Source organism: Brachionichthys hirsutus, chromosome 8 (assembly GCF_040956055.1).
Source record: "Brachionichthys hirsutus isolate HB-005 chromosome 8, CSIRO-AGI_Bhir_v1, whole genome shotgun sequence".
Lineage (NCBI taxonomy): Eukaryota > Metazoa > Chordata > Actinopteri > Lophiiformes > Brachionichthyidae > Brachionichthys > Brachionichthys hirsutus.
The window spans coordinates 8,439,640-8,454,551 of record NC_090904.1 but is presented as its reverse complement, the minus strand read 5'-3'; the positions used below and the strand labels follow the sequence as shown (position 1 = coordinate 8,454,551).

The window sequence follows — 14,912 nt, the reverse complement described above, 5'->3', positions numbered from 1 at the left end:
AATTTGTGACTGTGTACATAACTTCAGATACAGTAATATCTATATAACCCAATTAATTGTTTTTCAAATCTAGGAATAATCTCATACTAACTGGAGTAAATATTCATGAACCCATATAACCCCTGACTTCGCGTTTCTTATTATTTTGTCCCTCGGCGGCTCCAGTAAAACCTCTTCCGCTAGTGAAAAGCGGCTCGTTCGTTAGCAGTGTTCGTGAAGGTCGTGAGTCCCGCTGGTGAGTCTCCTTTGAAGGAAAAACGAGTGAAATGGCGTGTTTGGTTATCAATATAGTTTATGGATGTATTGTACTATCAGAGACTCTTGGGTTTTTGGCTTTTTACTTAAATTGTACCGCTTTTTCTCACGTCTCCGACAGGCTAACACTGTTAGCCTAACAGGTCAGTCGACTTTGCTCATGTTAGCGTTCCGCGGTTTGTTTACGCGGAATGTTTCCACGTTAGCTGAGGAAAAACTTAAAGCTGAAACATCACATGCGTGGACGGCGGATGCTCTTGTCTGTTGTCTATGCTATGCTATGCTATGTTATGCTATGCTATGCTATGCTATGCTACTTTGAGCAGCAAGGATACTGCCTTTCCTCTTGGCTAACATTTGCTAGCATCCCGTCTGTAGGCGGCTTATATTCATATCACGAGTGGTACCGGTGCGATGAGGTCAGGGGGGCGATGCAAACGGCGTGTTTTGTGGTTTATTATGTTTAGTAGATGGAACATGTTCAACAGATAAAGAGCTGCTAACCTTCACACGTCATGAGCCGCCCCGCTGTAGCAGGTGTCGACACACCACACGCTACTAAACAGCCCATTTATGAGTAGCCCTAAAGCCCCAGCACTAGTTAACCGGATCAACACGCTCATTAACCGGTGCCTAGGTACCAGATAGATGAATACATATAAAGCAACAGTTTAACCCTAACCAAAAATCATTTTAGATTCCTTAACCATGAAAACAAACCCTTTGCCATTGGATTCACATTGATAGCATTATTAGTTTAGAAGTTACTCACCAAAAGCATCACTTTCAGTCACGGTGGATTCGTCTGGATCTGGATCCAGAGCTTTTGAAGACACAACATTCCCCGTTTGTCCACGACTAATTCCACAGTGTCTTGGTAAAGGCAGCAACAACAGAACCTCCTTTTGTGGGGGTAATCAGAGAGGCATTATTTAAAGTGTCTAAAAACAAAATAATTTTGCTTTATGTTTCTAACACAGATAAACGCTGGCAAAAACAGGGCCTCCTTGGCAGGGGTAATTAATGTTATGGCCCTGAAATCGGGTTCCCCCAGATGAAAACCAAACCAATGGGTTGGTATTTGCAGCTCCACCCAATTTTTTTCATAATTTGAAAAATATTTTAAGAATCACCAGACTTGAATGAACAAAAAACTAACCTGGGAATTCTACCTGCCACATGCTGGTCCTTCTGTCAGACCCCCCCCCCCCCCCCAGACAGATGATGGCACCGGGGGATTGATGTCACACCAACGTTGCACTATTTTATGTAAATTTTTGTCTCTTTTTCTAGATTGTAATCCGCCATGTCTCTTCCGAAACCTATGATGAGGGGGCTTCTGGCTAAACGTCTGAGGTTCCACCTGCCCATCGCATTCGGGGTGTCGATCTTAAGTGCACTCGTGTTCAAGGTGAGACGACGCGTCCTCCAGGCAGGAAGTAGTTTTCCTGTCTGTCGGAGTCTAGCTGCTAGGTTAGGACTTATTTCTCACGGCCCGAGTCCCGTACACGAACCGTAATCTGTGCTTCATGCTGTGCTTTAGTTGGAGCGTCTAATCTTTATGTAATCTCGATTGTCATGTGACCTGTTGATAAACTCTCAGGACTGAAGTCATAAATCTGTTCTTTTAGGAACTGGAGAATCAAATCTTGCAGTATTCTGGTGGTTCTCAGCCCATTCTCTTCTCTCTCCCCAGTACACGGTGACAGAACCCAGGAAAAAGGCCTACGCCGACTTCTACAAACACTACGATGCCGACAAAGAGTTCAACGCCATGAGGGAGGCCGGCGTGTTTGAGAGCGTCCGGCCAATTGGCAAGTGAAGCCGCCGTGAGTCACTGCGGGGAAATGCCTCACACGGTCCTCGACCCTCTGTAGACAGGTCGGACCCACAGTGCCATGTTTTCTCCTTCCAGCTCCTCTTCCTCGCTGCTTACTCGCCGGAGGATGAACCTCTTTAATTGGAAGTGATTTAACGTTGTCGTGATGTTCGTTCCTCCAAATAAAATATTCTGTCGCTGTCAGCGTTCGTCTCTTCGTTGTGGACACTCGAAGCGGCTCGACTCCGTGCTTCTCCCGGATGAGCGGGCGTCTCGCCCCGTCTCTGCGGGAGAGCGCAGCAACCCGGCGGAGGAAGCTCAAGCCGAGAGGGATTTCTCCCAGACGTGTTTCAGGAGGTGGTTGCAGACCTACGCAAACGACGGAGGATTGACTGGAGGGTTTATTTAGCTGTTTTTGGGGTTAAGGAACCAAAATCACTAATAGTGTAGAAACATGGGAAAAGTGAGTTTCTTATAATATGGGACCTTTTTCAAATGTAATATTTTTTCCTGACGCCATTCTGGATCCGATCCTGATGAAATTCGGTGGTGAGATGGAGACCCCCACCGTACAAGACTGTCAAATTCCGTAAACATCGGAACAACATCAACCAAGAAATTGAGGAACACGTTTGTGAGGTCCATTGACTGCAACGTTACAGAAAGTTTCAAGCTGATCCATAATCCAGAATGTCGTCTTGATCAAACCCAAAATGTAATCATCTGTTCCTGGTAACGTTCCCAACATTTCCTGGAAATTTCACGAAGAACCTTTTGAGTTATCTTGCTGAAAGTCGGACGGACAGACAAACGCTGGCGATCACGTGACCCGCCTCGGCGGAGATGAAAAAGCACGCTTCGTTTCCTGAGCGGCGTCTGTCGCGCCTCCCCGTGGCGGTCTCCGGTACTACACCCTTTTGTGTCCGCCTCTCCTCTCCTCTCCTCTTCCTGGTTGTGGAAGTCAGCGGAGCCGCTGAACTAAGGCGTCCCGACCCCGGAGGAGGATGACGCCGCGGGCGGGCGGGCAGCCCGGTGAAGTCTGTTCTCCGTGAACGTCGTTTAACGGAATGAGCCGCAGACGCCGTGTTTGTCGGCGGCAGTAGCGAGACAGGCTAGCTGCGCAGCTAACGAGCTAGCAGGCGGGCGGGCTGGTAGCATTAACTATCTAGTTGTGAGTTTGTCTCCGGACTCGGGAGGACAACATGGACAACAAGGACCGAGTACAGATGAGGAATCACCCCCGCAGGTATACTATGCTAAGAATGCTAACGAGGCTAGTTAGATACGTGGTGTGTGTTAGCCGCTGGTAACTAGCTGACGTTTGAATTTCACTAAACCATATTCTAGCAAGCTACTGCCAGCCCTATGGAGATGCTAACTGTTAGCCACCGGCCAGCGTGTCCTCTGTCCATCTCCATGTGTCTCTGTGTCCTGCAGGCAGCTGAAGAAGCTGAGTGAGGACAGCCTCACCAAGCAGCCGGAGGAGGTGTTCAATGTCCTGGAGAAGCTGGGTGAAGGGTGAGTCGGTCAGAAGAGGAGGAAGAGGAGGAGGAGGAGGAGGAATTACTTTATTGATCCCCTCATGGGAGAGAGACCATGATGGGGGGGCGGGGGACTTCTGGGGGTTCGGGGCTTGTTCAGGGGCAACAAGGACAGTTGACACCTGCCCAAATGTCAGTCCACGCTCCACATCTCGGTCCATACGGCCTTGCTCAAGGGCACCTTGGCAGTGCTTTCCCCTCTGCTGGTTTTGGCGGCGGCGCTTATTTCCTCTTTCTTTCTCTGAGACTTGATCTCTATCTCTCCCCCCCCTCCCTTCTGCTGCTCATCTGCATAAACACCTCTTCACATCCTGTTTCTCAACAACACTTCCTGTTGTGAGAGGCTCTACTTCATCCTCTTCAGGGAACGTCGACCTTGAGCCTCTATGATGTATAAATACGATGTATAAGTTCCTGAAGCGAGCCCAGACGTGTCTGCAGGTCTGCAGGTCTTCAGGTCCGGATCTAGACTAGTCCGTTTAGCGACGTGACCCGTCTGACTGGCCGTTGTTAAACCGAGTCTGTGTCCGCAGGTCATATGGCTGCGTGTTCAAAGCCCACTATAAAGAGACGGGGGAGATCGTAGCCATTAAGCAGGTTCCTGTGGAGTCGGACCTGCAGGAGATCATCAAGGAGATCTCCATCATGCAGCAGTGCAACAGGTAAACCCAGAACCAGGTGGCTGCTGGGACAGGAGGCAGGTCAGCTGATCTGATAGTTGCTAGGGAACTTAGCAGATACTGGGCGTACTAGAAAGCAGTCGGAGGCAGCTTTTATTCACGTGCGTAGATGAGAACTTTCTGCAAATCTGTGGATTTACGCCGGTAGCGTGAGAGAGAGAGAATTTGCTCTGATCTCTGTTTTTAATTTGCCACAATTCATGCACATTTAATACAAATTGAAGTACATACACTGCATATACTTATACTGCACTCTACAGCAGTGTGTGTGTATATGGTCTCACCTTCACTTCACAAAAATCCATGCCAGAAGGTGGCAGCAACACTCCGACGGGAAAGGTTAGGAGAAGAAGAGGAGGGAGGAGACAGGTTAGGAGGAGAAGAGGAGGGAGGAGACAGGTTAGGAGGAGAAGAGGAGGGAGGAGCGTGACAGTTCGACACTCTTCATCTTCAGGATGACGGCTAGCGACGTGCTTCCTGTCAGCTTCCTGTCAGCTTCCTGTTTGAAACCGACCACGCTGAAAACTTTAACACGAATGAACTGGAAGTCGGTCGGCGCTGATTGAACGCAGATATGCTCCTCGAGGTCTGTTCCATCGATCACGGAGCAGCAGGAGGATAATCAAACGCCCCCCCCCCCCACCCCCGTCGGTGCTCTGGTGCTGACTGTTCAATAACCGATGATCAGCTGCTAAGGGGGCGTGTCTCTCCTCAGCCCCCACGTGGTCCATTACTACGGCAGCTACTTCAAGAACAGCGACCTGTGGATCGTCATGGAGTACTGCAGCGCCGGATCCGTGTCGGACATCATCCGGATCCGCAACAAGACGGTAGGAGCGTCAGACACCTGTTGGTCGGGGCGCCGCCGCCGCCTCTCACTGGGCGTGTGTGTCCCCCCCCCCCGCGGCGCAGCTGACGGAGGAGCAGATCGCCCCCATCCTGCTGTCCACCCTGAAGGGTCTGGAGTATCTGCACTTCATGAGGAAAATCCACCGAGACATCAAAGCCGGGAACATCCTGCTGAACAGCGAGGGCCAGGCCAAGCTGGCCGACTTCGGCGTGGCGGGTCAGCTGACGGTACGTAGGCGACGCCCCCCCCCCCCCCCCCCAGGTGAAATCCGTCCATGTGTGGATGATCTGGGGGTTTTAACAGCAACTCCAGAGGACGGGTTGGTTCTGGTTTAGTTTGCGCAGGATTACATGATGATTTGTTCTCGTCCCCGTCCCCCCCCCCCCACCCACAGGACACAATGGCAAAGAGGAACACTGTGATCGGGACGCCCTTCTGGATGGCGCCGGAGGTCATTCAGGAGATTGGCTACAACTGCGTGGCAGACATCTGGTCTCTGGGGATAACGGCGATAGAGATGGCGGAGAAGAAGCCGCCGTATGCCGACATACATCCCATGAGGGTGAGTAGGGGGGGGGGTCAGAGCGTAGGGTGTGTCTGTTCGGTCCTGCTGAACCCACTTTTCCTCCTTCAGGCCATCTTCATGATTCCCAGCAACCCGCCACCGACTTTCAGGAACCCAGATCTGTGGTCCCCGCCGTTCCGGGACTTCGTCAGCCAGTGTTTGGTGAAGAACCCGGAGAAGAGGGCGGCCGCCACGCAGCTGCTGCAGGTGACGGACGGGTCTGTGCCGTCGTTGGCGTTGGGCTTGGGCTTGAACCTCTCTCTCCTCCTTCTCCTCCGTCTCTCCTCCAGCATCCCTTCATCAAGTCATCGAAGCCCAACTCTGTCCTCAGGGCGTTGATCACGGACGCCATGGAGCTCAAGCTGAAGAGGCAGCAGGAGGCGGAGCGGATCGAGCAGGACGCCGACGAGGACGACAACTCGGTACGGACGGGAAGGCGTTGCGTCCCGCCGTGTTTCAGGTGAAGGTGGCGCCACCGCATTATGGCACGTGATGCGTTTCAGGACGAGGACAAGGTGGACCAGGGGACGATGGTGCAAATGGGAACGGGCGACTCGGGAACGGTTCGTTCTTCGGGTTCACTCGCCGGAACCATGATCGAGCATGATGACACGGGAACCATGCAGGAGCGGCTGAGCACGATGGTCATCGAGGACGAGGACGAGGACGAGGACGAGGACGAGGACGCCGGCACCATGAAGAGTGAGAACCTTTTTCAAGTTCAGCGATGTAGCTGGGACAGGGGACACAAGGGGACACAAGGGTCCCACAAAACGATGCTCGAGTACTTTTTATTTGTTTTTTATATACATTTCTTTTGAATACAAATAATTAAAAAAATATACATATATATATACATATACTATACATACAACACCCATAAAACAAAATCCAGTTTCAATATACTGTAATACACATTTGACTCATTCGAAAAGGGATAGAAAGAAGCCGAGGCTTATCAAGTCCTACCCCCATTCTTCATCATCATCAACCCCCATTCTTCATCATCAACCGGTGCAAAATCCAGTAATAAACTAAACAGGCAACACAAAAATACTAAACACACAAAAAGAGCAAACGAACAAGCGCGGTTCTCATCGATTCGGTGAGTTTCACACTCGCAGTTTTACGCGTTCTTGAAAGAAAACGTGTATGAAATGTACGCAGCAGTTTCTGGACAGTGTTTAACATTTGCTTCCTGTGGTTCATCCTCACCTCCGTGCGTGTTTGCGTGTCCTGCAGGGAGAGACGAGACGATGCAGCCGGCCAAGCCGTCCTTCCTGGAGTACTTTGAGCAGAAAGAAATGGAGGCCGTCAGTCAGAGCAATGAAGGAGGAAGACGAGAAGACCAACGCCTCACTGAAGGAGACCTTCAAGTGGTGAGCTAGGGAACGCAACGGGCTTGTTTTTAGCCAATCAGAGTTCATCCTCTCCAAAGCCAGTTGTGTCTCAACTGGAGCTTAAATCTGGTACTCCTTGTATTCAGAGTAGCGTCACTATAACGGGCTTCTGGGTTCTGGTTCTGGCTCGTGCTGACCGTTCAGAGCATCAGGGGGATTTAATCTTCATCCTGCTGACTAACGTACGAGTGAAGAGCTCGTTTCTTCTGGAAGCTTTGATACTCTGAGAGCTCTGGCCGACGGCTTCATGCTGACTGCGTTTCATTTTGGATCGGCGCTATTTCTGGATTCCTCTGCCAGATGTTTTTTAGAGTTGTCATCTAGAACATCTTCATGTTTAGCATCTGAAGACGCTTTTTTCTCCACCCACCTCAGAAACGCGCTGAAGTTCTGGCGCGTTATCTGTTGCTCTGATGTATATTTGTTCATTTATTTTGACGTTGGGGGTGCGACGGCATCGTCGGCGCGTAAAGTAGGAAAGCGCACATCTGTATTATTCATGAGGCAGAACCCGTCTCCATCGCGTGTGTGTGTGTTAGCTCAGCTGCTAAATGTTTAATGACTCTTTATTTTAGTGCTTGGTGAACAAAGCTTTGTCTTGGAAGGAGGAAACACTCAATAATCAAATGGTTTTCATTAAACATGAGTGATAAGTATCGACAAGTATGTTTTGTTTAATAAAAACACGACACTGATTTTATCCGCCTCCGCTAGTAGTTTAGAATCATGCTAACAAAATCGGCTAGAAATCTCATTGGTTAGCGTTAGCCTCTCGTTTCCCCTTTGTCTTACAGTACGTGTTTCTGCAGGTCAGACTTTTTACGGCGTGTTCCCCTTTGACCCCGGCCACTGAGAACGAGGGCGCCAGTGTTATTTTAGCTGCATCGATTGTGGGTAATAAATAGCAGTGGGGTTGAGTGCTGCTGGTAAAAGCTGACAGGGAATGCCTCGGGGGGGGGGGGGGGGGACGATGAAGGCAGCAGGTCGCCGTCTGCGGCTGAACAGATGGAAACCTCTAGAAGCTGCTAAGATTGATCTGCTCGTCGTTGCTGGCGTGCCTCGGGTATTTTTATCTCCAGGTGAAGACGTTCTTCTGTTATTGGTATCGGTGGGTTTTTAACTCGTCAAACCGTCCACAGCTTTTTTTGAACGGTGAAAACTGCAAAAAGATTTTATGATAATAATAATAATACAATAAATACGTGCTATTGAACCATTAAACCAAAGTCGACGCCAAAAAATTAGCCTCCTGATCTGTCTGATGCATTGAACAGGTGAGAGTAAAGGTGTGTGTGCGTGTGTGTGTGTGCGCGCGTGTGTGTGCGCGTGCAGGTGAGTACGTGGTCGGTAGAGGAGCTGCGCCTTCGTCTCGCCTCTCTGGACCCTCAGATGGAGCAGGAGATTGAGGAGATCCGCCAGCGCTACCAAGCCAAGAGGAAGCCCATCCTGGACGCCATTGAGGCTAAGAAGCGAAGGCAGCAGAACTTCTGAGAGGACCCCCCCCCCCCCCCCCCCCCCCCCGGTGATGTTCCTCTTGACATTCTCTGCAGCAGTTTAGTCAGAACATGGAGGCGCTGTTCATCCCAGCTGAGGAATCTGAAGCTGATCTGTGATAGAATATTATCACGGCAGCTGATTCGAGACGTTTGTGGAGAAGGGAAGCGTAGAAATGAGAATGTTGGACCATTGGCCGCTCTTCCGGAGCTTCCGTAAAGCCCCTCTTGCTTTGCTACATCGGTGCATCGTTATTTGATCAAAGGGTCTCATTGATAAACTCCTCGAGTGTGCAGCCTGTTGAGGTTGCACATTTCAAACACACACCATCTTCATTACATCCAGAGTCTTCCTCACACAAAATGTTTCTGAATCTGGTCCACGCTAGATAGAATATTTATATATATATTACTTTACTGATGTCCAGGTAATGTGCTTTGTGGAATATATTGATACACTTGAATATTATTTTGTTATGTCATGAATAGTTGACCCTTTTCTAGCTGTGCTTAAACCTCCAGCAGCTAGGTGGCGGTGTTGTGATCATCAATTGCTGGTGTCAACACAGATAATGAATAAAAGAGAAGGAGCGGCTGGTGACAATAGAGTAGCCAATCAGGGAAGTTATTTGGTGATTGTTTACAGTACAAATAAAAACACGCCTGCAGCTCTCCACATCCGTGATTCCAAAGGGAAACGGAGAAAACGAAACTTTAGCCCAAGACTGGGTGACACGGAGAAAGTCCAGAGTCTCTGCTGTACACGCCTTAAAAGGTGAAGGTCACTCTTCATGCTGTGGAGTCTTCATCACTGTCAGTGATTGGTTTGATCCAAACCACAAACCGGGACCAGGCACAAGGATCCATTACAAACCAGACCGAGCTGTAAAGCTGGTACAAACCGTGACAAAGTAGTCTAGAGTAACAAAAGGTGGAGCCGCCTCTGCTTTTTATTTTACATTTTACATTTCCATTAATCAAGAATCATCAGATGTTTCTATATTTCTACCTGTAGGTTTAGCATTTAGAAGTCTGATGGGAAAGTCAGACGTCTAAAAGCGACTTTCAAGAACAAAACCAGCGTCTCAGGGCTGTGTGTGTGTGTGTGTGTGCGCGTCTGTGTTACATGGAACGTTTCTTTTTTCTGCTGTTTTTGTGTTATTGTGGACTCGATACCATGAAAAAGGAAAAAAACTGAATATTTGTTCAAACTTCCTGTTTTTTGCAGCTGTTGTCAGAAAGTCAAAATCACTGGAGAACTGAAGAGTGTTTCATGTTTGAAGTCTTCATCAATCCTCTTCTCTTGTATTTTTTCCATTCAGCTTCAGAACCTGATTTGTTGAATGCAGTGGAGGTTCTGCACATCACTGCTTCTCACTTTTTATTTGGTTCACTTTGTCTAATAAAGATGAAATATTCATGTATTCTGTTTTTGTAGTCTGATGTTTTTATTCAGCTCTTGGGTAATCGATCCGGGTCAGACCAAACCAATTCCAGGTTGGTATTTAGGTACCGAAGGGAATGAAACCTCAGACAGTTTGTGTGTTAAACTTTTTAATTGTTGTATCGGACAACATGATTTCATAAACACAATATCACCGGCTGATATACAGGAAATATGACCTAACAGCTGCTAGCATGATGTTCACTCATTGGTGAAATGAAGAGGATGTGATGAAGAATAGAGCTCTGGATTTATAAACGTATTTCTGTACCAGTTGGGGGAAACTTAAACCTGGTTTTAGAACGGGATGAAGGTTCTTAAGGTCTGGAAACACTCGCATTGTCTTCACCTAATCCCACGTGACCCCCCCCCCCCCCAGAACTGTCAGTGGTACCCTGCCTTCATTTAACAGGAAAGTGAGGGAATGAGGGGAGGGGCATGCAGGACTAATGGTGGAATCGAACCAAAGCAGGCTGCTACAGGACCGTAGCCTCCATATATGGAGGGCAGCTCAATGCAACTCTTGCTTTTTTGTTTCGAAGAGATGTGCTTCCAATGGAAGCATTGTTTGTCCCAGTCCTGGTTCTGGTCCTAGGGTCAGATGAAGCTGGTTCTGGTCCAAGAGAATCCGCTCTGACTGCTCAGGACCAGATGAAACTGGTTCTGTCTGAAAGCCTCAAACCTGCAGCAGCTGCATCCTCCTCAGTGTCGATGCGTACGACGGGTGTTCCACGAAGCTGTAATTGACGACACCGCCTTCGTCCTCATATTCCATGTCCTCATCCTCGACGTCATAGATGTCCTCATCATTTAGACGCCGGATGTCCCCGTCCGACTCCTCTCCGTCATCGTCCTCCCCCATCTTCCTGAAGTTGCTGTTCCTCACCGACGCCTCCAGAGCTTTCTGCTGCCGGTAGAAGTGGGAGAACTTGTTGAAGATGATTGTGATGGGCAGCGCCACCACCAGGGTCCCGCCCAGGATGCAGCCGCTGGCCGCCAGCTTCCCGGCCACCGTGACGGGGACCACGTCACCGTAGCCCACCGTGGTCATGCTGACTGTGCCCCACCACCAGCAGGCTGGGATGGTGTCCAGACCCACGTCCTGGAAACACAGAGGAACAGCGTGTCGCTGATGATTTCTGCCCACCTCTAGGGAGTCGGGGCATTTCCAGAAACAATCAGGTTATGTTTTTCATTCTCTTTCGATGTGTCTGAGCTCAGATCGACCTCAGCTGGGAGTCAGAAACAGAAACCGACGCTCATCGTGAGTTCTGTTCCTGTAACCTGCTGGATCATCATCAGATGTATCCGTGTTTAAGCCCCAGCTGACAGACGTGATGGAACGTTACCTCCTCGTACTCGGCGGTGTAGGCAATGCCTGAGAAGACGGACACGCCCACCACCAGGTACAGTAGCAGGACGCCCACCTCGCGGTAGCTGTGCTGCAGACACAAGACGTAGGGATGCGTTACAAAACCATTTACCGAGAAGGAAGGAACCAGATCACTAAGAGCACGATCATCGCACGATTCATACCCACAGTGCGTGAATCAAACAGACTCACCTGAAGAGTCGCTCCCAGCGACCTGAGACCTGTCGAGTGTCGGGCCAACTTCAGGACTCTGAAGACCCTCATTAGCCGGAACACCTGAGAAACAGACCCCAGGTAAATGGTAACAATGACACGTACACACAGTTATTTACATCCCCCCTAACCAATGAAACGCCGGACCTGAACGAGTCGTCCCAGGTCTCCCAGCTCAGTGTCTGATCCCGCAGTCAGGTCAAACACCAGAGTGATGTAGACGGGGACCACGGACACCAAGTCGATGATGTTCAGAGGGTGATGGAAGAACTTCTTCCTGTTTGGAGCGAGCAGCAGCCGCGTCGCCACCTCCAACACAGAGGAAGACCTTCACATGTCCGTGCCAAAAAGAATGACAAACGGTCTATTATCGCCTCACCTCAAAGGTGAACCAGCAGGTGCAGAACACGTCCAGGGCCTGCGTAGAAGCATCCTCCAGCAACGTCCCCTCACTGTCGAAGTTCTGAGAGGAAGAGGAGGGGCATTAGGAGACTGAAGAGATGCTAACTAGTTCTGAGATTCAAATGGAAAGACTGCCGGGGAGCATTAGCATTCCAAGGAAAAAGAAGTCAGCAGACAGAGATTGCATATGGAGGTGGGGGGGGGGGGCACTGGTTGTGTCTTCACAACCAGTTTCAGGACATTTGATAATCTGGACTGAACTCTGCTTCTTGTTTACATCAGTTGTTTCCCACTCTTGGCCCAACCTGATACTCTGGGATGCTGTTGATACACATGGTGGCGATGGATGCGAGCACCACCCCGATGGAGATCAGACTAAAGAGCTTGCTGGGGAGGGAGTACCCCGGGTTTTCCAGCGTTAGCCACAGACACTTCCTGATGTCCCCATACCGCACCTCCTGGAAATGCTGCATGTCTCTGAGGGGCGGAGGAAGAGGACGACGTTGCATTAAAGGGGTGTGTGCTCCTGCATCAAAAAACACATCAGAAGTCCAACCGTCATTTACCTGTTCAAGTCAGATATCTCGTCCAGAGTCGTTTCAACGCTGCTGACGTCGCTCTCGTCGTCCCAGTGGCGACGCCGGCTGCTCTCCAGCTTGCGGTCGTGGTAACGATAACTGCAGCAAGTGTCCAGGAAGAACTCGTTGATTCCCCAGTACTCCATCTCCTGACTGGGACGGAGGTAAAGTCACACGGCAGCCCTAGACATGGCGGTCTATGAGGCAGGCAGAGGTTGATCACCTGAAGGAGAAGACGCACAGCTCCTCCATGATGTGAAGTTTACCCGTCTGGTAGAAGTGGAGGACGTAGGGGAACAGTCCAGGGTTCCTGTCAAAATAAAACTCCTTGTGCTGCAGGTCGTAGTCATCGCACACCTACAGAAGGGAGGGGGCAAAAGAAAACACATTCTTCTTATTTAACCAGGTGAGTTCGTTTTTAGAACTGAAGCAGGAAGACCCGCCCCCCCCCTGAACCCCGTAACACACCTGCAGAATGTCTTCTTCTGAGTCACACGCCACCAGTTTCCCCAGTCTGGTGTCGGGGAACTTCATCAGCGTACTGGAGCAGAGGCTCTTCTTCAGACCACCAACGTTCACGTGGACCAGACCCTCGTTGGAGTCCTGCTGGATCCAACTGGGCAGACTCTCCTTCATCATGGTTCCCTGGTAGAGGCCCGGTACAGGTGAGGATGGAGGTGAAGGAGTAGCTCACCTGTCCTGTGTCAGAGCTGGCAGTCTGCATCCAGCCATAGTTTTCTTAAAGTTTAATTATTTTGTCGCGCCTTTAAAGCTGAAAAGATGATGCGCAGAGAAGATCTGCGGTGATACTGCAACACAAAAACACAAACCACATACATATTTATTTTCTCAAACAACTGCTGATTAGGGTTTGGTTTCCATAACAACCAAGAGCAGACTGTCTCTTCAGTAATGTGTCTGTGCAGCTTCCCAGTCGAGGGAAATAACCAAAAGAAAGTGGACTCGTTGAAGTTTGATTAGCCTCTGTGTTAAAGTTGGCACATTGGCAGAAATGTTAATGAATGTGCATCGTCTCTGTTAGATAAACCAATAAATAGCCAGAGTCATGGCTCCGCCTCCTGTTGAGAAAGGCAATGCCAAAAAAAAAATGTTTTCCAGATGTTGCGATGTTTTATGACTTTATATTTCTTTGTGCTTGTTTGACTGGATCCAGTTGGTTGATGATAATGACGATGATGATGTTCTGAGGCGTGATGGTGGTGGTGGTGATGATGATGATGTTGATGATGATGATGCCTCCTGTGAGGGGGTCGGTCCGACTGCAGACAGCAGTAAAGTGTTCAGGTGAAGCGGATCTATAATGTAATAATGTGGTGTAGGAAGTAGCTGGAGGTTCGCAGACAGGCGTTAACCTAATATGGTCGTCTGACATCACCCATAATCAGATTGTGCTGCAGCTGAGGAGGAGGAGGAGGAGGAGATGGCTGAAAGGAGACCATCACAGAACTCATCAGACCGACTGGATGTAAAGCGGGTCCTGGTTCCTTTGGATATACTTCCTACGGTCCTGTCGGTGTTCCCTTCTGCTCTTTCATTTGTTGTCCTAATAGACCTGCGCCTTATGTGGCCTTTCCGTGACACCCCCCCCCCCCTCCCGCCCCCTAATGCAGACAGAGCGCTCACTCAGACAATATGTTACCAAAACGGAAAAAAACCCGCATTAAGTCCAACCAAAGCCCACAGATCTCCACGGTAAATGGTAAATGCGCTGCACTTATATATGGAGGGAAATGTGTTTCTTTTTATGCAATGAAACAAAAAATGGATTTGCAAACAAGACCATTATTATCTATCAACATCATTATTTTTGGTTGCAAATCTTTTTTTTGTTTATTGCATAAAAATAAAGACATTTCTCTCCATACTTATAAAGTGCTTTTTTTTTTTTTTTTTTTACACCTTTGCAGACAAAACAAAGGAAACCCAGGCGGTCTGTAAATGGTCTCACTGGTCTTTCAGCGATGGAGCATGTTGAGCTCATGCTGGGATCTCAGAGCTGCACGAAAATAAAGTGGATCAATAATTTAGAGGAAGAACCTGAGAGGAGAAACATTTACCACAAACCACAACCCGAAAGCCGCTAAACCTCCGTCCGGACTCCAGACTCACCTGCACGTCCGGTCGCGGCGCTCCTTCATCCTTCAGCCCATGATGGGATTCGAACTTCTCCGTCCGCCGTCAGTCCGACCCCGAACGGTCCACAACAAGGAAAACCGCCACCGCGCTGATTTCCCCCGTCTGAGCCGCAGACCAGCTTTCGGCTTTTTCCGTCACATTCC

At 49.3% G+C, this 14,912-nt stretch overlaps 3 protein-coding genes across 5 annotated transcripts; 2 read left to right on the top strand and 1 right to left on the bottom strand.

The window, feature by feature from the left end:
• Positions 1-166: 166 nt before the first annotated feature.
• On the top strand, positions 167-2,278 carry cox6c (cytochrome c oxidase subunit 6C). Of its 3 annotated transcripts, none has more exons than XM_068742677.1 (4): positions 167-235; positions 1,549-1,666; positions 1,952-2,084; positions 2,171-2,278. In XM_068742677.1, exons 2-3 carry the CDS (start codon positions 1,562-1,564, stop codon positions 2,075-2,077), a joined length of 231 nt encoding a protein of 76 aa, XP_068598778.1. In that variant the 5' UTR covers positions 167-235; positions 1,549-1,561; the 3' UTR covers positions 2,078-2,084; positions 2,171-2,278. The 3 variants fall into 3 exon arrangements, with proteins under 3 accessions (XP_068598778.1, XP_068598777.1, XP_068598779.1); XM_068742678.1 differs by adding an exon at positions 377-398 and having other exon boundaries at positions 202-235; positions 1,952-2,278; XM_068742676.1 differs by having other exon boundaries at positions 1,952-2,278.
• A 935-nt stretch (positions 2,279-3,213) lies between these two features.
• On the top strand, positions 3,214-8,602 carry LOC137898511 (serine/threonine-protein kinase 4-like). Its single transcript, XM_068742553.1, has 11 exons — positions 3,214-3,320; positions 3,512-3,592; positions 4,149-4,277; positions 5,011-5,125; positions 5,208-5,372; positions 5,540-5,707; positions 5,780-5,917; positions 6,001-6,132; positions 6,214-6,412; positions 6,953-7,089; positions 8,443-8,602. The coding sequence occupies exons 1-11, from the start codon at positions 3,277-3,279 to the stop codon at positions 8,599-8,601; spliced, it is 1,467 nt and encodes a 488-aa protein (XP_068598654.1). The 5' UTR covers positions 3,214-3,276; the 3' UTR covers position 8,602.
• Positions 8,603-10,714: 2,112 nt separating this feature from the next.
• si:dkey-43k4.5 (potassium voltage-gated channel subfamily S member 2) lies at positions 10,715-13,251 on the bottom strand. Its single transcript, XM_068742334.1, has 9 exons — positions 13,081-13,251; positions 12,836-12,969; positions 12,601-12,765; positions 12,340-12,511; positions 12,012-12,095; positions 11,780-11,941; positions 11,612-11,695; positions 11,397-11,489; positions 10,715-11,149 (listed from the first exon to the last, which is right to left on the bottom strand). Exons 1-9 carry the CDS (start codon positions 13,249-13,251, stop codon positions 10,724-10,726), a joined length of 1,491 nt encoding a protein of 496 aa, XP_068598435.1. The 3' UTR covers positions 10,715-10,723.
• Between the last annotated feature and the right edge of the window lie 1,661 nt (positions 13,252-14,912).

Coding starts and splice junctions, on each gene's coding strand:
- LOC137898511 (XM_068742553.1), top strand. CDS start 3,277: ATGGACAACAAGGACCGAGTACAGATGAGGAATCACCCCCGCAG. Junction 5,708..5,779: donor CCGACATACATCCCATGAGG/GTGAGTAGGGGG, acceptor TTCCTCCTTCAG/GCCATCTTCATGATTCCCAG. Junction 7,090..8,442: donor CTGAAGGAGACCTTCAAGTG/GTGAGCTAGGGA, acceptor GTGCGCGTGCAG/GTGAGTACGTGGTCGGTAGA.
- si:dkey-43k4.5 (XM_068742334.1), bottom strand. CDS start 13,251: ATGATGAAGGAGAGTCTGCCCAGTTGGATCCAGCAGGACTCCAACGAG. Junction 12,766..12,835: donor CTGTGCGTCTTCTCCTTCAG/GTGATCAACCTC, acceptor CCTCCGTCCCAG/TCAGGAGATGGAGTACTGGG. Junction 11,490..11,611: donor CGCTGGGAGCGACTCTTCAG/GTGAGTCTGTTT, acceptor TTGTGTCTGCAG/CACAGCTACCGCGAGGTGGG.
- cox6c (XM_068742677.1), top strand. CDS start 1,562: ATGTCTCTTCCGAAACCTATGATGAGGGGGCTTCTGGCTAAACGTCTG. Junction 1,667..1,951: donor TAAGTGCACTCGTGTTCAAG/GTGAGACGACGC, acceptor CTCTCTCCCCAG/TACACGGTGACAGAACCCAG.